Source organism: Vanacampus margaritifer, chromosome 1 (assembly GCF_051991255.1).
Source record: "Vanacampus margaritifer isolate UIUO_Vmar chromosome 1, RoL_Vmar_1.0, whole genome shotgun sequence".
Lineage (NCBI taxonomy): Eukaryota > Metazoa > Chordata > Actinopteri > Syngnathiformes > Syngnathidae > Vanacampus > Vanacampus margaritifer.
Genome location: NC_135432.1, coordinates 21972505 through 21987577, shown reverse-complemented (window position 1 = coordinate 21987577; position 15073 = coordinate 21972505). Strand labels below are relative to the sequence as shown.

Genomic DNA, 15073 nt, shown 5'->3' with positions numbered 1-15073 from the left:
GTATTGAAAGAATTCTACTATTCCACTTTTGTGTCCTGTCTGCTTTTGGGACCAAATTCTGTTCCTCACATGATGTATCTTACTTATCTTTATACCAAAAGTTTTGTGTGAAAATGGGGATTTGCATTTTTGAAAAGGTTCATAAGGCAATTTTGGCAAATTAATGCTTATTTATACAGACCTGCAGGAACGACATATGTATGCATGTGAGGGGTTTCAAATGGACACAAACACATCAGAGCTTTATTCCGAACAGCAGCCATCCCATTTGGTTTTGAGATGCTTTGTCTGCCAAGTGGCGCCTCCTTGAGGAGGACGCAGATTTGTCCCGCTTTTAATGTAATCTCATAATCTCATAATTTCATGTCATAAAAACAAGCCATTATAAAAATATACATTATTGGACTGTTTAATATGCATTTAATCGTGTTTGACAGGCAAAATGTAAATTATGACCCTCTTAGGTTAACGGTTTAGTGATGATGTCTGCCAAAATGTCATCTTTTTTTTATTTTTTTTTTATACCTCTTCACTCAGGTCACTCAGCATATGACCTTTATCTGGTATGCACAAAATCACCAGTTGCAGAAGGAAGAATTAAGATACAGAAATGCCAACAAGGAAAGGATTTTAATTCCTATTCATAATTGAATTTGTCCTCAATTGTGAGCACTCCTACCTTAGAATGTATACAAACTGCTCAAATGTGATGATTTTTCACAATGTCTTTACTTTTGGGCCTGACAGACCAACCCCCGCCACATCCCCCCACCCACCCTAATATTCTGCATTTACTGTTTTCATTGTGACATGTTTTCATCTATTTTCATTTCAAATGTTCTTCTACAAATGGCTCCAAAATTACCACCATTAGCCAAGTCCAATTTTGCCAACCGTGTGCGGGTCATCCTACCCGGTGAGTGTCCAACTGGTTCTGGACCGCAGGGACGTCACCGCCTACGGGCGTCTCCCGCTCCAGCTGCTGAGCTTTCAGCCTCAACCAGTTGAGCAGATCCTGCAGCGACATATGCAGCCTCTTCCAAGGTGCCATTTCCGAGTCCAAGTGAGCCCTTTGAAACCCAAACGCATATTCAGTCATCCATACATCCATCCAGGCATGTATTAACCGAGTGAGCGCCTTCAAAGCATCTTCTTCTTAAGTTTGCCTTTCCCTCACCTCATGCTGAGAGTCTTACTGCGCAGATCATTCCAGCGCTGGCTCATGTTGTTCAAACGTCTGTGGAGGAGTGCGGCATCCTCCGAGTCCTCCAGTGAGCTCAGAATCCTCTGGCCCTTCTCATCAAGGGAATGGTACAGTTCTGCGTGGCCATCAATCTCGGCCTCGAGGTCCTGGACACACGAAAAGATGCTAAGAGGCGGAGATAGCCATCTTTGAAATACAGCAAGAGGCTTCTCGTGCTTTTGTCTTGAAATTAATCGGAGGTGCTGAGAGATTGTGAGCGATTTCAAATCTAATACGATTTCATGCAATTGGGTCACAAATTTCAAGTGCATGTTGAAATATCCGAGAAAGAAATCATGTAATTAGGGCTTTAATACTGCCAATATGTTAGCATTAGCTACCGTGACATCAGAACAATCTGACTGGATCATGCAATGCTTTGACATCCCTGCCACGAGGGTTGCAGGAATTTTCAAAGTTGGGAACTTTCCATGGGAATTCATAGGAATAAACAGAATAGGAATATATGAAGTGAACAGGGAACGTTAACATAGTTAGTGACCACATTTCCTGCAAATGCAGTTGAATATGAAGAGCTCATTGTCTGAAAGGGCTGAGGAAAAATGCTGAAGCCTTGAGAAGTTTGCATGATGAATTAAGTGAGAGGGCCTCAATTTCATTTTGAGTGGGACTTTGTTGGTGTATGTGGGGGTGCATTTTTGTCAATTTTTGGATGGGCAGGGCCAGTTGGTATTTGACTCAACTAGAGGTGCAACGATTTATATCCATTCATCGTCTACCGCTTATCCGGGGTCGGGTCGCGGGAGCAGCAGCTTTAGTAGGGAAGCCCAGACTTCCCTCTCCCCAGCCACTTCAGCCAGCTCCTCCGACGGAATCCCAAGGCGTTCCCAAGCCAGCCGAGAGACATAGTCTCTCCAGCGTGTCCTGGGTCGTCCCCGGGGCCTCCCACTGGTGGGACATGCCCGGAACACCTCTCCAGGGAGGCGTCCAGGAGGCATCCGAACCAGATGCCCGAGCCACCTCAACTGGCAACGATTTATCAATTAATCTAATCTAAAATTAACTCTTTGACTGCCAGACGTTTTCAAAAACGGGATGTCGCCAGTGCCAGCCGATTTAAGCATTTTGAGTGATCTTTCAAGGTCCACAGAAAATGTTGTGTTTGGACTATGGAAACACACATACTACCAAATGAAAGATTGGACTCTCATCTTTCATCAGAAAAAAGTTTGTTTCTACCTTATTCCGTTCTTCAGTAATCAACAATAGAAAATGGTTAGTTTCACCGAAATGCTGTTTTGAAACAAAAAGCGGAGAAAAAGAGCTTTTTGTGAAACGATGTAATTTCATGCACTCTAGTGAATTCTACACTTCTTTTTGTCCATGAATGATGCCACAAACACCTAAATAGTGCTTTACTTCTGTAATACACCACCACCAACAATGAAAAAGTGTTTTTAGTTTGCAAAATACGTTTATTTCCATTCAACAGTGTAACAATTTGACAAAACAATTTCGCAAACAATTTACAAATGTGTGCAACTGTGGTACTATTTACAATTATGTGGATGTTTCAAATACAGTTTTTCTTTTTGTAACGCTCTCCTGCGTGCAAGGAGACGCAGCAGGATTTGCACAACAGATTACTTTCACTTTCGATTGTCCCTTTCGCGTGCAGACGTTACACTTTCTTGACGGCCTTTTTTTCCGGGGAATAGCAAGTAGCAGACTGTACCCACTCCTCCGATGAATATGCATTGGACTCGGGGCACTCTTCGTCGTCCGATTGAACGTCCGCCTGAGCGTGCTCCGCGTTTTCCGGTGTTAGCATCGCTAGCCCGTGAACCTTTATGACGTCGTCATAGCCGCCGCGTCAGCGCTTCCAACTTCGGCGTCAACATGGGAGTCACCATCATCATCATTGATGATGATCATCGTCGTCATCAATGTGCTCTTTAGCGTTGGTCGATGCTTTTCGTCTTTGAAAAAAAATGCTCGAGCGTGAGCTGCTTGCAAACCGGTCGCCATGTTCTCTTCTCTTCCCTTCCCCAGCCATTGTCCCCTCTAGCTCCGCCTCACGTCTTCTACTGACGCCTACCCAATCTTGTCAAAAGAGAGTCATCGCTGCCCTCTAGGGGACAAAAATAGTCATTAGGCTCACTAGACCTGCTTGAAACTTTCACCACAGCTGGGCAAGGCTTTACTCCACCCTTTTAAAAAAAAAACATTAAAAAAAATGTGTGGACGTCTTTTAACGTCTTTGGCGCTCCTCCGTAGGTTTTTGCAGAACGTCATTTAACGTCTTTGGCAGTAAAAGAGTTAAAAACTCCAAAATTGAAAGAACATAATAAATAAATAAATAAAATAATAATGAAAATGCTTTAAAAATTTCAAACTAACTGAAACTACATCATACGTTTATAAAAACTAACTAAAGCTAATTAGTTAATAATAAAAAGCAGAAGAAACCAGGTCAGTTGTTTGAGAATTAATTTTGCACTCGATAAATACTCCATATAGTAAAAAAAAACTAAAACTACTACTAAAACTATTAAAAGCTACACTAAAATGAAACATTCTAAAAAGCAATAAAAACTAATACATTTGCTCTAAAACAAATTAAAACTAACTGAATTAAAATAAAGTCAAAACAAAATAAAAACTATAATGAAATTGAAATATTCAAAACTATTACAACTCTGACCTCAAATATACCATTAATCTTTTGAAAAACTAGATGAGGGGTAGTGTGGCATTTCCCATTCTAGAAAAGAAATGGTACACTTGCATAAAGCGAGATGAGACACCCATTTCGAACATAGCTAAAAAAAAAAAAAAAAAGATTTTTTAGACTAAAGAAGAACAGCAGTTAATGTAAATTCGACCAAGTATGAGGACAATATGATGAGCGCGAAGCAACAGAGAGAAGGTTTTTTTATTGTCTGCCAACCTGAACCTGGTAGACCTTTCTTCGTAACATGCTGAAAAAAAGTCAGGAGTCCCGCACGTAAACAAGGAAAGAGCTGCACCATCTATTGCGTCTTGTCGTTCAGGAAGATTAGTTCTCAGTGAGTGAAACAATGCCATCTGTTTAGGCGTCTATGTGTGTGTGTGTGTGTGAGAGAGAGAGAGAGAGAGAGAGAGAGAGAGAGAGAGAGAGAGAGAGAGAGAGAGAGAGAGGCGGAGAGAGACGTGGACAAGAAGCAGCACAAAGAAATGAAGGCATAAAAAAAAGAAGGCAGGATATGATGCGTCCACAACTTGAAAGGATGCAACCAACTAGGAGCGCACTCCAATTTCCAATTAAATGTTATCTGCCTGCAGTACCGACGCGCGCATGTGTGTGCGTGCGTGTGTGGAAGTGAGGCTGCGGTGCAATCCGCCATTCTAATTGGGCACAGAAGGCTATCTCAGCTGTGCATACAGGGCTGCTGTTGTGCCCAGGGAGCTGCCAGCGTGATGTGAAGGATGTGTGCGAAGGCATGAATTTTAACCAGCACGCATTGGAAAATCATCTCCCAAAATACTTTGATGCGTGCGCATGGATGACACGTATGTCGCGCCAGTGCGATGCGCCGCCGGAATGTGCGTGTGGGAGGGTCAAAAGGTCAAAATATGCTCTCTGGCAGAACAGAGCTTTCACTTAACGCCCACGGAGACGTGGGTTCTTTTTTTTTTCTCTCTTTTCGTTTGGCCAATCAGATTTCAAAGCGTTGCCATGTCAGAATTCCTGGCGTGTCAGCCGGGGCGGCAAGTCGACGCTTGGGGATGGAATCAAATCAGAGCGGTTTTTGCAAGCCCAAATTTCAATCTCAATTTGACACGTTTCAAAGGCTTTCACTGGTCTAGTAATTGTTGTTAGTCTTGTGTGCTTGGTTGAGGTTTCCATTAATCCATCCATTTTACTTCTATAAAATAGTAAATGTCTATTTGATTCCTCATTGTAGTCATGAAATTAAGGCCAAACTTCAATCATCCCTCTGCAGCAAACCAAAAATGCGCCACAGGAAAAATAAATAAATATATCAATTACGGCAGGTGAATTTGCGAATGGTGACCGCGACCTTCAACCCTACCTTCCATTGTGCCAGAAGATTCCGGGCTGCCTCAGGCTGCCGGGCCAGCTTCTCTTCATTGGTGGCGTCGATTAGAACGTTGCATGTTGTCTCAGCCTCGCTCAGCCAGTTAAGGAACATATCAAGATCGAGGTAGAACTGCTGCAGCAGCTTCAGAGCCACTTCCATAGCCGCCTCCCTATCAGAAACACTGGAAAGGAACAAACATACAGTACACACTTTACTTTTAAAGATTCCGGATTTCGTATTTGCACTTCCTGATATGAGTGTATATATATATATATATATATATATATATATATTAGGGGTGTTAGAAAAAATCGATTCGGCAATATATCACAATATTACAGCGCACAATTCTCGTATCAATTCGACATGCGGCCGAACTGATTTTTAAACATCAATTTTTTATGGGAATATTCAACAAAACGTCTTACTTAGCGTTAGGATTTACACATTAAGCATGGAAGAATGTTATATTAATGGAACATTAAGCCCTAATATTTTATTTCAGTACTGTTCAAACATGAAACAGACTGCAACCTGTTTGTTAAATGCAGTGGCCTGAATTTTCAGATAAATAAATACATTTTCGTACAAATCTTACAGTGTGCATGTACAAGTTTACTAATTGGTATTTTCTAAATTTGAGTTTAAAAAAAATCGCAAATAATCAATTTATAGATTTGCATCGGGATTAATCGGTATCGAATCGAATCGTGACATGAATCGTGATACGAATCGAATCGCCAGGTACTAGGCAATTCACACCCCTAATATATAAATATATATATATATATATATATATATATATATATATATATATATATATATATATATATATATATATATGAGAAATAAGTTTCATAATGAGCTGTAGCCTGTGTCTGTCCAAACATGGACATTTCATCCGACAAAAGTTTGACGTGTAGATATTTCGACTATTGTTTACTTGTTTTGGCTGTGCCTTGTGTTAACAGTTTTATGTTCATATGTTGCTGATATTGACTAATGAGTGCAAGTGTACTGGGTGACAGTGTAGGGAAAATGTGCACGCACCGCTTGTTGATGTGTGACCAGATGGCCACCATGTTGTCATTAATTTGTGTCACTTTGTGCGTATCATCGTTGGCGTAACGTGTCAGCAGTTTGTCAGCCAACGCATTGGTTTCATCCACTTGACCCTGCCACTGTCGCAAGTCGTTTGCAAAGCCCTGAGGGAAGGAACACAACATCGACAACAACAACAACAACAACAACAAACATAAATGACTAATTGGGAAGGAATTAGCTGGCACAAGTAGGAGGGATGAAGCTTCACAAGAAGCACACCTTGAGTTCACCATTCTGGCGTGCAAGAGCATCCACCGTGTAGGTGACCTCCTGCCAGGACTCGAGCCTCTCGCTGGCCCGCTTGATGACAGCGTCCGCCCTCTGTTTGGAATTCAGCCACTCAGTGGAGTCCTGCAGCATGTTGTGAAGCTGTTTGATTCTGCCTGAGAGTTTGGCCAGAGAGTCCTCCCAGTGTGCCTGAAGCCGGTCAACTACCAGACCAAAAGTCACATATTCGAAAATTCTGTAGGTTTTTTTGTCACAGTTACCACAAAGTATTTTTTAATAAATCCACATTTAAGACAACTCTGTTGTTTTAGTAAAGTTAAGCATCATATTCATATACAGTATGGGGGCGGGGGGGACTATTTCATGCCATGCTGAATTTGTTTTTTAACACAAATAACTGCAGAATACTTTTGCCACCTCTAACCAATTGAGAATGTATCTTACTGCGCTCAGTGATTGCGTTTCGTGTGTCCTGGTTGCTGGTTTTGTTCTTTAGGTTCTGGGCTGCTGTGACTTGTCTCTCCAGCAGAGGGCGACGCTGTTCTAGCTCTTGCAAGGATGCCTGGACCCAAAAAATCAATCTTTTAGGTATTTCTGCATGTCAATACAGAGGACCTCTAATGCCAGGTATGAGAAAAATGATATTTATTGACAATCTGTAACCTCAGTTTAGTCATTTGATCTCTAGATTTCCTAATCTGTATTCTCAGTTTACTAATCTCTCATCTAAATTTAATAGCCTGCACACCAAATTTACTCATATGTACCCTCAGTTTACAAACCATACCCTCAGTATAGTAATCTATACCCTCAGTTTATCATATTAACTCATTCACTGCCATTAACGGCTATAGATGTCAAAAATTCACTTTATTTCTATAAATTTAACTTTTTTTTTCACTTTTGTTAACAAAAGTATGAAAACCTAGAAAAAAATGTTTTATTGTATATTTAGAACAGATATAAAGTTAACTAGATAAGTCATCCAATTAATTATGATTAAAAAAATTCATCGCGGGACGCCCCTAATTTTTAATAATCTTTTTTAAAAGAAAATATTAAAAATAAAAAATAAAAATGTTTTTTAAATAGAAGATTATTGATTTTTTTTAAATAATTACAATTATTTTTTAAAGAAAAGATGATTAAAAATAAAAAAAATATTCTAATAAGTAAAAAACGATTTAAACATTTTTTTTTTTAAAAAGAAAAGATTAAAAAAAGTCTTCTTTTTTAAAAAGAAATGAATATTACAAATTTGAAAAAATTATTAAAATATATATATATTTTTTTTTTAAATACATAAGATTATTAAAAATTAGGGCCGTCAAGCGATAACAATATGTAATCGTAAATAATTGCATGATTTCACTAGTTAACTCCCGATTAATCAAAATTTTATTAAATTTTTTTAGGTTTTCCTACTTTTGTTAACAAAAGTGGAAACATTTTTTAAACTAATCAAAATAGTTCAAATGAATTTTGACATCTATAACCGTCAATGGCAGTGAATGAGTTAATAATAAGAGATAAAGAAGAATACACATCTAGGAGAAAAGTTAGCGTTGCGTGCTAGTGAATGCATACTGTTTAATAGCTCTCTGTGCTAAAATGTAAAAAATACTGAAAAAAAAAAAAAGTAAATAAATACAAGATTGATTCTTGAAAATACCACACAGACAGTTTGGAGCAGGCAGCCCAAACAGTGGCGGTTAACACGCCGTAAAACGGTTCCAATTCTTAGCGGTGATCACTCGCGCAACAAAGCTAGCTGCTAATGCTAACGTGTAGAACAGTAGTGATCGGCAAATTTGTACAGCATTCTGTTTATCTTACACAAGCACTTCAATGGCCAGGAGAAAGCAATACGTTGATGTGAGGATTCTTTCTACTAAACTGAAAGAGTGCAGATGATCCATTCATGTTTTTTTCATATTTTGACACCAGGGGCCTCTGTATGTACTGTGGGTGGCTATTTAGAACGATGTGCAGGTTGAGAGTTGTTGACCTTGAGCTGGCCAATGTTTTCATTGATGTCATCCAGGTCCGCCACGACGACGCGCTTGTTCTGCACCATGTTGTCCAGCATGGTCAGCCAGTCGGTGAGCTCCGCCCAATTCTTGTTGAACTGCGCCAGGGCGGCAGAATCGGCCTGGGAGCTCCCCGTAAGCATTTCACCTGGCGCGCGCACGTCAAATTTCATACCACATTATTATGATCACGGAATCACTTCAACGAGCGGTACTGGTAACTAACTTGAAAGACTTACTAGCTTTCTTGGCCACGAGGAGGTTTTTCCTTTCCTGATGCTGCCTCAGCAACTCCGTGATGACAGTCCAGTCTTCTCTCATCTTCATGTACTTGACCTGGCGCCACCAAAATATACAAGACATCATCGTCCCGCCACAATATTCATTGTATGCTTGTTGTGTTTGATTGTCACACCTTATCGGCCTGGCTTGGAGTAATTTCTTTGTACAAGTGATTAGCTCGCTGAAGAACCGAATCAACTTCGGGCTGCTTGACTTGGACTTCCTCGACGAGCTGCCATAGTGTATGGACATGATGCATTATGTACACAGCTCTAAATGTGAGGGAGTGTGTGTGTGTGTAACCTACACCGGGCGGGGGCTCATCTGGACTGTGCTCCAGCTGCGTTCTGGTTCTGGACAGCCAGCCAGACAGATAGTCCAACTGAACCTGAAGCCTCTCCAATTCTTGGAGCAGATTCTCAATCTCTAGCTGTCGTTCAGGCAGAGCCCTGGACACCTAAGTGAGGACATAAAAAGTTAGCGCTGCATCACATTAGCACAACATTCATACGTCAAAATCATCGAGTGCTACTCGGTCTTGTTAAAAGGCGAATAGCATTTCTTTCTATCTGCCTACATAACGAGATTTAAAGTTGAACAAGCCTTTTAAAATATTACGGTTACAGTATGTAAAGTGCTGAAATTCTGATTTGTGCATGCGGACCTGCTCCCAGCGAGTGTTGATGATCCTGATGTCTTTTTGTTTGTCAGTGGGAATCTGGCGCATGTTCAGATCCATCACTGCTGCTTTCTTGCTGGGAAGTTCATCCACACATGCCTGACACACAAATGAAAGAATTGAAAGCACACACAAGAATGTATAATAAAGTTCTAGTTTAAATATTGCCATGGTCCCCAAAAACGTATTTATACGTTTTTATGTTTTGTTTAGTTTCATGCTACAGCAGGGGTGCTCAAATTCGGTCCTGGAGAGCCCCTATCCAGCCTGTTTTCCATGTTTCTCTCCACTAACACACCTGATTCATGATCAGGATCGTTATAAGGCTTCTGCAAAGCTTGCTGATTAGCTGATCATTAGATTCAGCTGCGCTGCAGGAGGGAAACACGGAAAACAGGCTGGATAGGGGCTCCCGAATTTGAGCACCCCTGCTCTAGCATAAAACTAAACAAAACATAAAAACCTGTGCTAGAGCATACAGAAAGCTTTGATGCAGCCTCTGATATGAAGAGGTCACTTAAAGCAATGGTAGTTATTAAAAAAGAAAACGGCCCACAGGTGGCAGCAGAGTATAAGAGATCAGCCAGGGCCATGTTGCAACAAGCTCTTTTCCCCAGTGTTTTCAACAGATTTGTGAATCATTATGAAACTTAGTTATATTCTAATGCTAATTGCTGCAAAACAGAAACAATCAAGTCTTTTGGTAGGTTCCATGTTTTTATAGCAAAAGAACACAATATTCTGTAGGCCTTTCAAAATCTGTCAAAATCCAGTAAAACAGCCGGGAGCAAAGGGGGTTGCTTCAGTGAAAACGTCTGGGAGTGAATGAGTTAAGGATAAATACTTATTAGTTAAATATGAACAGTGAGCAATTTTGGGATCATGATAATAGTGCAATATTACTGCATCTCACTTACAACTCTAAAAGCTTAAGATTTAAATTAACCCCGCCCCTTTATATGTACACACAGAGCATCTATTTGATATCCAGTTAAAGGATCATGTCCTCACGAGCAATTCAGCACGCTATGAATGACTAGAGAGCGCTAGTAGAATCCTACTAGTAACTACATGTTACTAGAGAGGCAAAAATGCACTCTCTGGCATCTGTGTGCTAATAGTATTCATGAAAGGCTAGTTGTTAACTAGTAGAATATTACAATGTCACCAGTAGTAGGAGGAGCCTGCATTTGTCAAATTGTCACACTAGTAACAAAGTTGTTTACTGGGGCTGGGTTTAAAAAAAAATTTGAATAATCAATATTGAATCGATTTTAATTTGTGAGCCTGATATCGAGAAAACCATAAAGTGATTATTTTAATATCTATTTTTCCCATAAATTCATAAGAAAATATAATTTTAAAGACCAAAGGCTTTCTTTTGTATCTTACATTTATGAAAGAAATGACTTCAGACAATTCAGAATCTTTTAAATGTATTTCCACAATTATTGAATTACAATTATAAAATATCTTGTTGCACTTAAGTGATCATTCAATATAACTGAAGTGAATCGAACCAGGGGAAAAAAAATCGAATCGAACTGAACTCTTGTGAATCGAAATCGAATCGATTGAGGAATTAGAATCGATACCCAGCCCTCTAATCTACTAGTCTGCCACATTTGATCTACTATTGAGGACAATGAACAAACTTGTACATGCCCCTTAAATTGCTTGCAAATAATATTGAATAAATACTCAAATGGCTTCCATACACACACTGTGGTAGTAGTGAATGATGCAATGTTTGTTGTGGGTACCTGCACTTTGCCGAGCGTATCTCTGATGTGTTGAGGCTCAGCAGGCTGCAGGGGGATGCCCAGAACCCCTTCCGCCTTGTCCAGCCAACCCAGCATCAAACCCGTGGCCTCGTGTAGGTGTGCCGTTTTGGCGTGCGCTTCTGCCGATCTGCAGACAGGATGTCACCGTCAAAATGGGATTACTACAATTGTTTTTTTTTTTTATTATCGCAATAAATTGTCTTCATACACACACGCACGCACGCACCTTCTCTTGCGCTCATTAAGCTGCTCGCAGACGTGTGCCCAGCGAGCATTTAGGAATTTGAGTTGCGCTCGCAGGCGGGCGACATCATCTGGCGTACTCATCTGGCTGATCTCCTCGCCTGCAGAGGTCACTCGGTTCAACACCATTTCCTGCAGTGGTATCGCTTCTGTCAGGTCCTGCACAAGCACACACACAATACCGATTTTAACGTTTTTTTTTTTTTTAACTCAACTTTAGGGCTTCATTTATCCAAAGAGCAGGTGTCAAATCGAAGAAGGTGGTTTTGTGCTTCTGGTACCTATGATGGTTTTCAGTCATGGACTATTTGGGAAGGGCTGAATGAAGGTTGAAGTGATGGAATTGGAGGGGTTAGTGGAAGAGGGAAACAAAGACATTACTGAGTTACAAAAAATAAATGTATTGCTCCTATAATTCAGGGGACGCAGCCCCCATTAAAAATGATGCTTTGTTTGATTTAACGCATCCTAAGTGAGCGTGAATTTGACGTATCCGCTCATCCTGCGTGTATAAAACCGGGAGAGGCCAGCACCTATCATCACAATGCACTGAAATGACCCAGATGTACAGAATGCACAGTTGCCATAGGCGATATAACATGACTCCTTCTTGTGATTGCTTCTCAAATCGTTCAGACTCTCCAAAACAGCATTTCTGAATAGACAACATATTCCGCTATTTTTTTGGGTTTCTGGCATTTCAAAAATGTTTGCACGAGCAGAAAAGATCCATTCTCCCCGATGCATCTTTTTTTTTTCTCACTAATGTGAACATGGAAAATGAAACAAGGCAATTTTGCGCATTTGCTAGATGCAATCTGAGTGTGCCAAGCAGTCAAATTCAAATCTGTTTTTGCAAGTAAATAAGGTCCTAAATAGGACAACAGAACTAAAGCAAGAGTTAGTTCACCGTCACGACAAACATTGTTGCTGGAAATAGTTGACTAAAGATCTGTTGAGGGTTTGAAAATAAATATGCAGTCAAGTGCATTCAAAGAGGTTGGGTGCAGATTGGGTATCAACTAGCAGATGGTCTGGTATGCATGGCTGTCTGTGCGTGAGGCGTGTGAAAGCTGATCACAGACACCTGCAAAGCGGACTGGACACATTCCTTTTGATCACTGACTTCAGCTACCTTGGCCATCTTGTGCTGAGTAGCACTCAAAATCTTTAGTTTGCAAACTTTGTTAGAGGACTATCTGCCTCGACAGCTTGGGCTGAACATTTCGGCCGTTTAGTGGACGCACTTCATATCATTTAACTCATTCACTGCCATTGACGGTTATAAACGTCAAAAAATCATTTCAACTATTTCTATTAGTTTAACATTTGTTTCTACTTCTGTTAACAAGAGTCTGAAAACCTTTTTTTTATTGTACATTTAGAACAGATATAAAATGTGTGATTAATCGTGCGTTAACTATTGAAGTCGTGCGATTAATTACGATTAAAAAAATGTATTGCCTGACACCCCTAATTTTTAATAATCATATTGTCAGGCGATAATTAAAATTAAATTAAATTAACTCTTTGACTGCCAAAAATGTTAAATAACGTTTAGTAAAATCCTACAGAGGAGCGCCAAAGACGTTAAAAGACGTTCACCAAGTTTTTTTTTGGAAACGGGTGGAGGAAAGCCTTGGCCAGCTGTGCTGAAAGTATCAAGCAGATCTAGTTAGTATAATGACTATTTTTGGCCCCTAGATGGCAGCGATGACTATTTGGACAAAATCGGGTAGGCGTCAGTAGTAGAAGACGTGAGGCGGAGCTAGAGTGTTGACAATGGCTGAGAAAGCGAAAATGGTGACCGGTGGCAAGCAGCTCACGCTTGATCATTTTTTTCAAAGAAGAGAAGCATCAACCAATGCTAAAGAGCCCATTGATGACGACGATGATGACGATGGTGACTACGAGGTTGACGCCGAAGTTGGAAGCGTTGACGCGGCGGCTATGATCACGTCATAAAGCCTCACCGGCTAGCGATGCTAACGCCAGAAAACGCGGAGCACACCCGAGCACTTTGGCATAGGCGGACGTTCAATCGGACGACGAAGAGTGCCCCGAGTCCAATGCATATTCATCGGAGGAGTGGGTACAGTCTGATCACGGAGAAGACACTGGTTATGGACTACGATGCCACCATGAATGGAGCGGATAAGATGGATCAACCACCCGGTATAGGAAGTGAAGGACATGAGGTAGCCAGACGTAACACCACCGTAACGTCACCGTATCATGATCCTGAGAGTAGACTTGATGGCAACATGGCCAAACACACACTGCAGTATATACTTGCTATTCCCCGGAAAAAAAGCCAGCAAGAAAGTGTAGCGTCTGCAATCGCAGTGAAACTCATCTGTTGTGCAAATCCTGCTGCGTCCCCTTGCACGTAGGGGAGTGTTACAAAAAGAAAAACTGTATTTGAAACATCCACACAATTGTAAATACTACCACGGTTGCACACATTTGTAAACAGTTTGCCAAATTGTTTTGTCAAATTGTTACACTGTTGAATGTAAATAAACGTATTTTGCTATCAAAAAACACTTTTTCATTGGTGGTAATGTTTTACAGAAGTAAAGCACTGTTTAGGTGTTTGTGGCATCATTCATGGAAAAAAAAGGTGTCAAATTCACTAGAGTGCATGAAATAATATCGTTTCAAAACAGAGCATTTGGGTGAAACTAACCATTTTCTATTGTTGATTACTGAAAAACGGAATAAGGTAGAAACAAACTTTTTTATCTGATGAAAGATGAGAGTCCAATCTTTCATTTGGTAGTATGTGTGTTTCTATAGTCCAAACACAAAATTTTCTGTGGACCTTGAAAGATCAGTCAAAATGCTTAAATCGGCTGGCACTGACGGCATCCCTTTTCTGGAAACGTCTGGCAGTCAAAGAGTTAATCGCATGACTTCATGAGTTAACTCACGATTAATCACAAATTTTATCTGTTCTAAATATACAATAATTTTTTCATACTCTTGTTAACAAAAGTGGAAAAAAATGTTAAACTAACAGAAGTAGTTCAAAGGAATTTTTGACGTTTATAGCCGTCAATGGCAATGAATGAGTTAAAATCAACAGGGTATTTTTCTTTTAGCAATGAACAATAATCAACAGTGCCCATAAAACAGTTTTGGGTGTCAAACAAAATCACAAAGTATTTGGACGATGACTGCGTTTAGTGGAATGACCCGATTCTGTCTTTATAGACCACAACAATGATTTTGAAACCAAACAATCAAGATGCGATTCCATTTAAGAGATTTCACAAACATCACAATCACAAAAACGACATTTCTAGATGAAATCATTTTATAGTAGATAATCAATCTGGACAGCTGGCTTAATTGTAAACAATTTAAAACAGTAAACAATTTAAAATCATTTGCGCCTGAAACGGAGTTTTGACCCTATCAATGTTTTTCCA

General features: G+C 40.1%; 1 protein-coding gene across 11 annotated transcripts in view; it reads right to left on the bottom strand.

The window, feature by feature from the left end:
• Positions 1-15073, bottom strand: part of dmd (dystrophin) — a 146113-nt gene that overhangs the window by 30887 nt on the left and 100153 nt on the right. For all 11 annotated transcript variants that reach the window (XM_077583341.1, XM_077583371.1, XM_077583351.1 and 8 more), the window contains 13 exons: positions 11623-11798; positions 11376-11523; positions 9598-9711; positions 9241-9390; positions 9067-9165; positions 8891-8987; positions 8630-8799; positions 7066-7183; positions 6613-6824; positions 6340-6494; positions 5281-5470; positions 1178-1350; positions 914-1070 (listed from right to left, as the gene is read on the bottom strand). In XM_077583341.1, the coding sequence (XP_077439467.1) occupies positions 914-1070; positions 1178-1350; positions 5281-5470; positions 6340-6494; positions 6613-6824; positions 7066-7183; positions 8630-8799; positions 8891-8987; positions 9067-9165; positions 9241-9390; positions 9598-9711; positions 11376-11523; positions 11623-11798 (1959 nt within the window). The remainder of the gene's footprint in view (positions 1-913; positions 1071-1177; positions 1351-5280; positions 5471-6339; positions 6495-6612; positions 6825-7065; positions 7184-8629; positions 8800-8890; positions 8988-9066; positions 9166-9240; positions 9391-9597; positions 9712-11375; positions 11524-11622; positions 11799-15073) is intronic.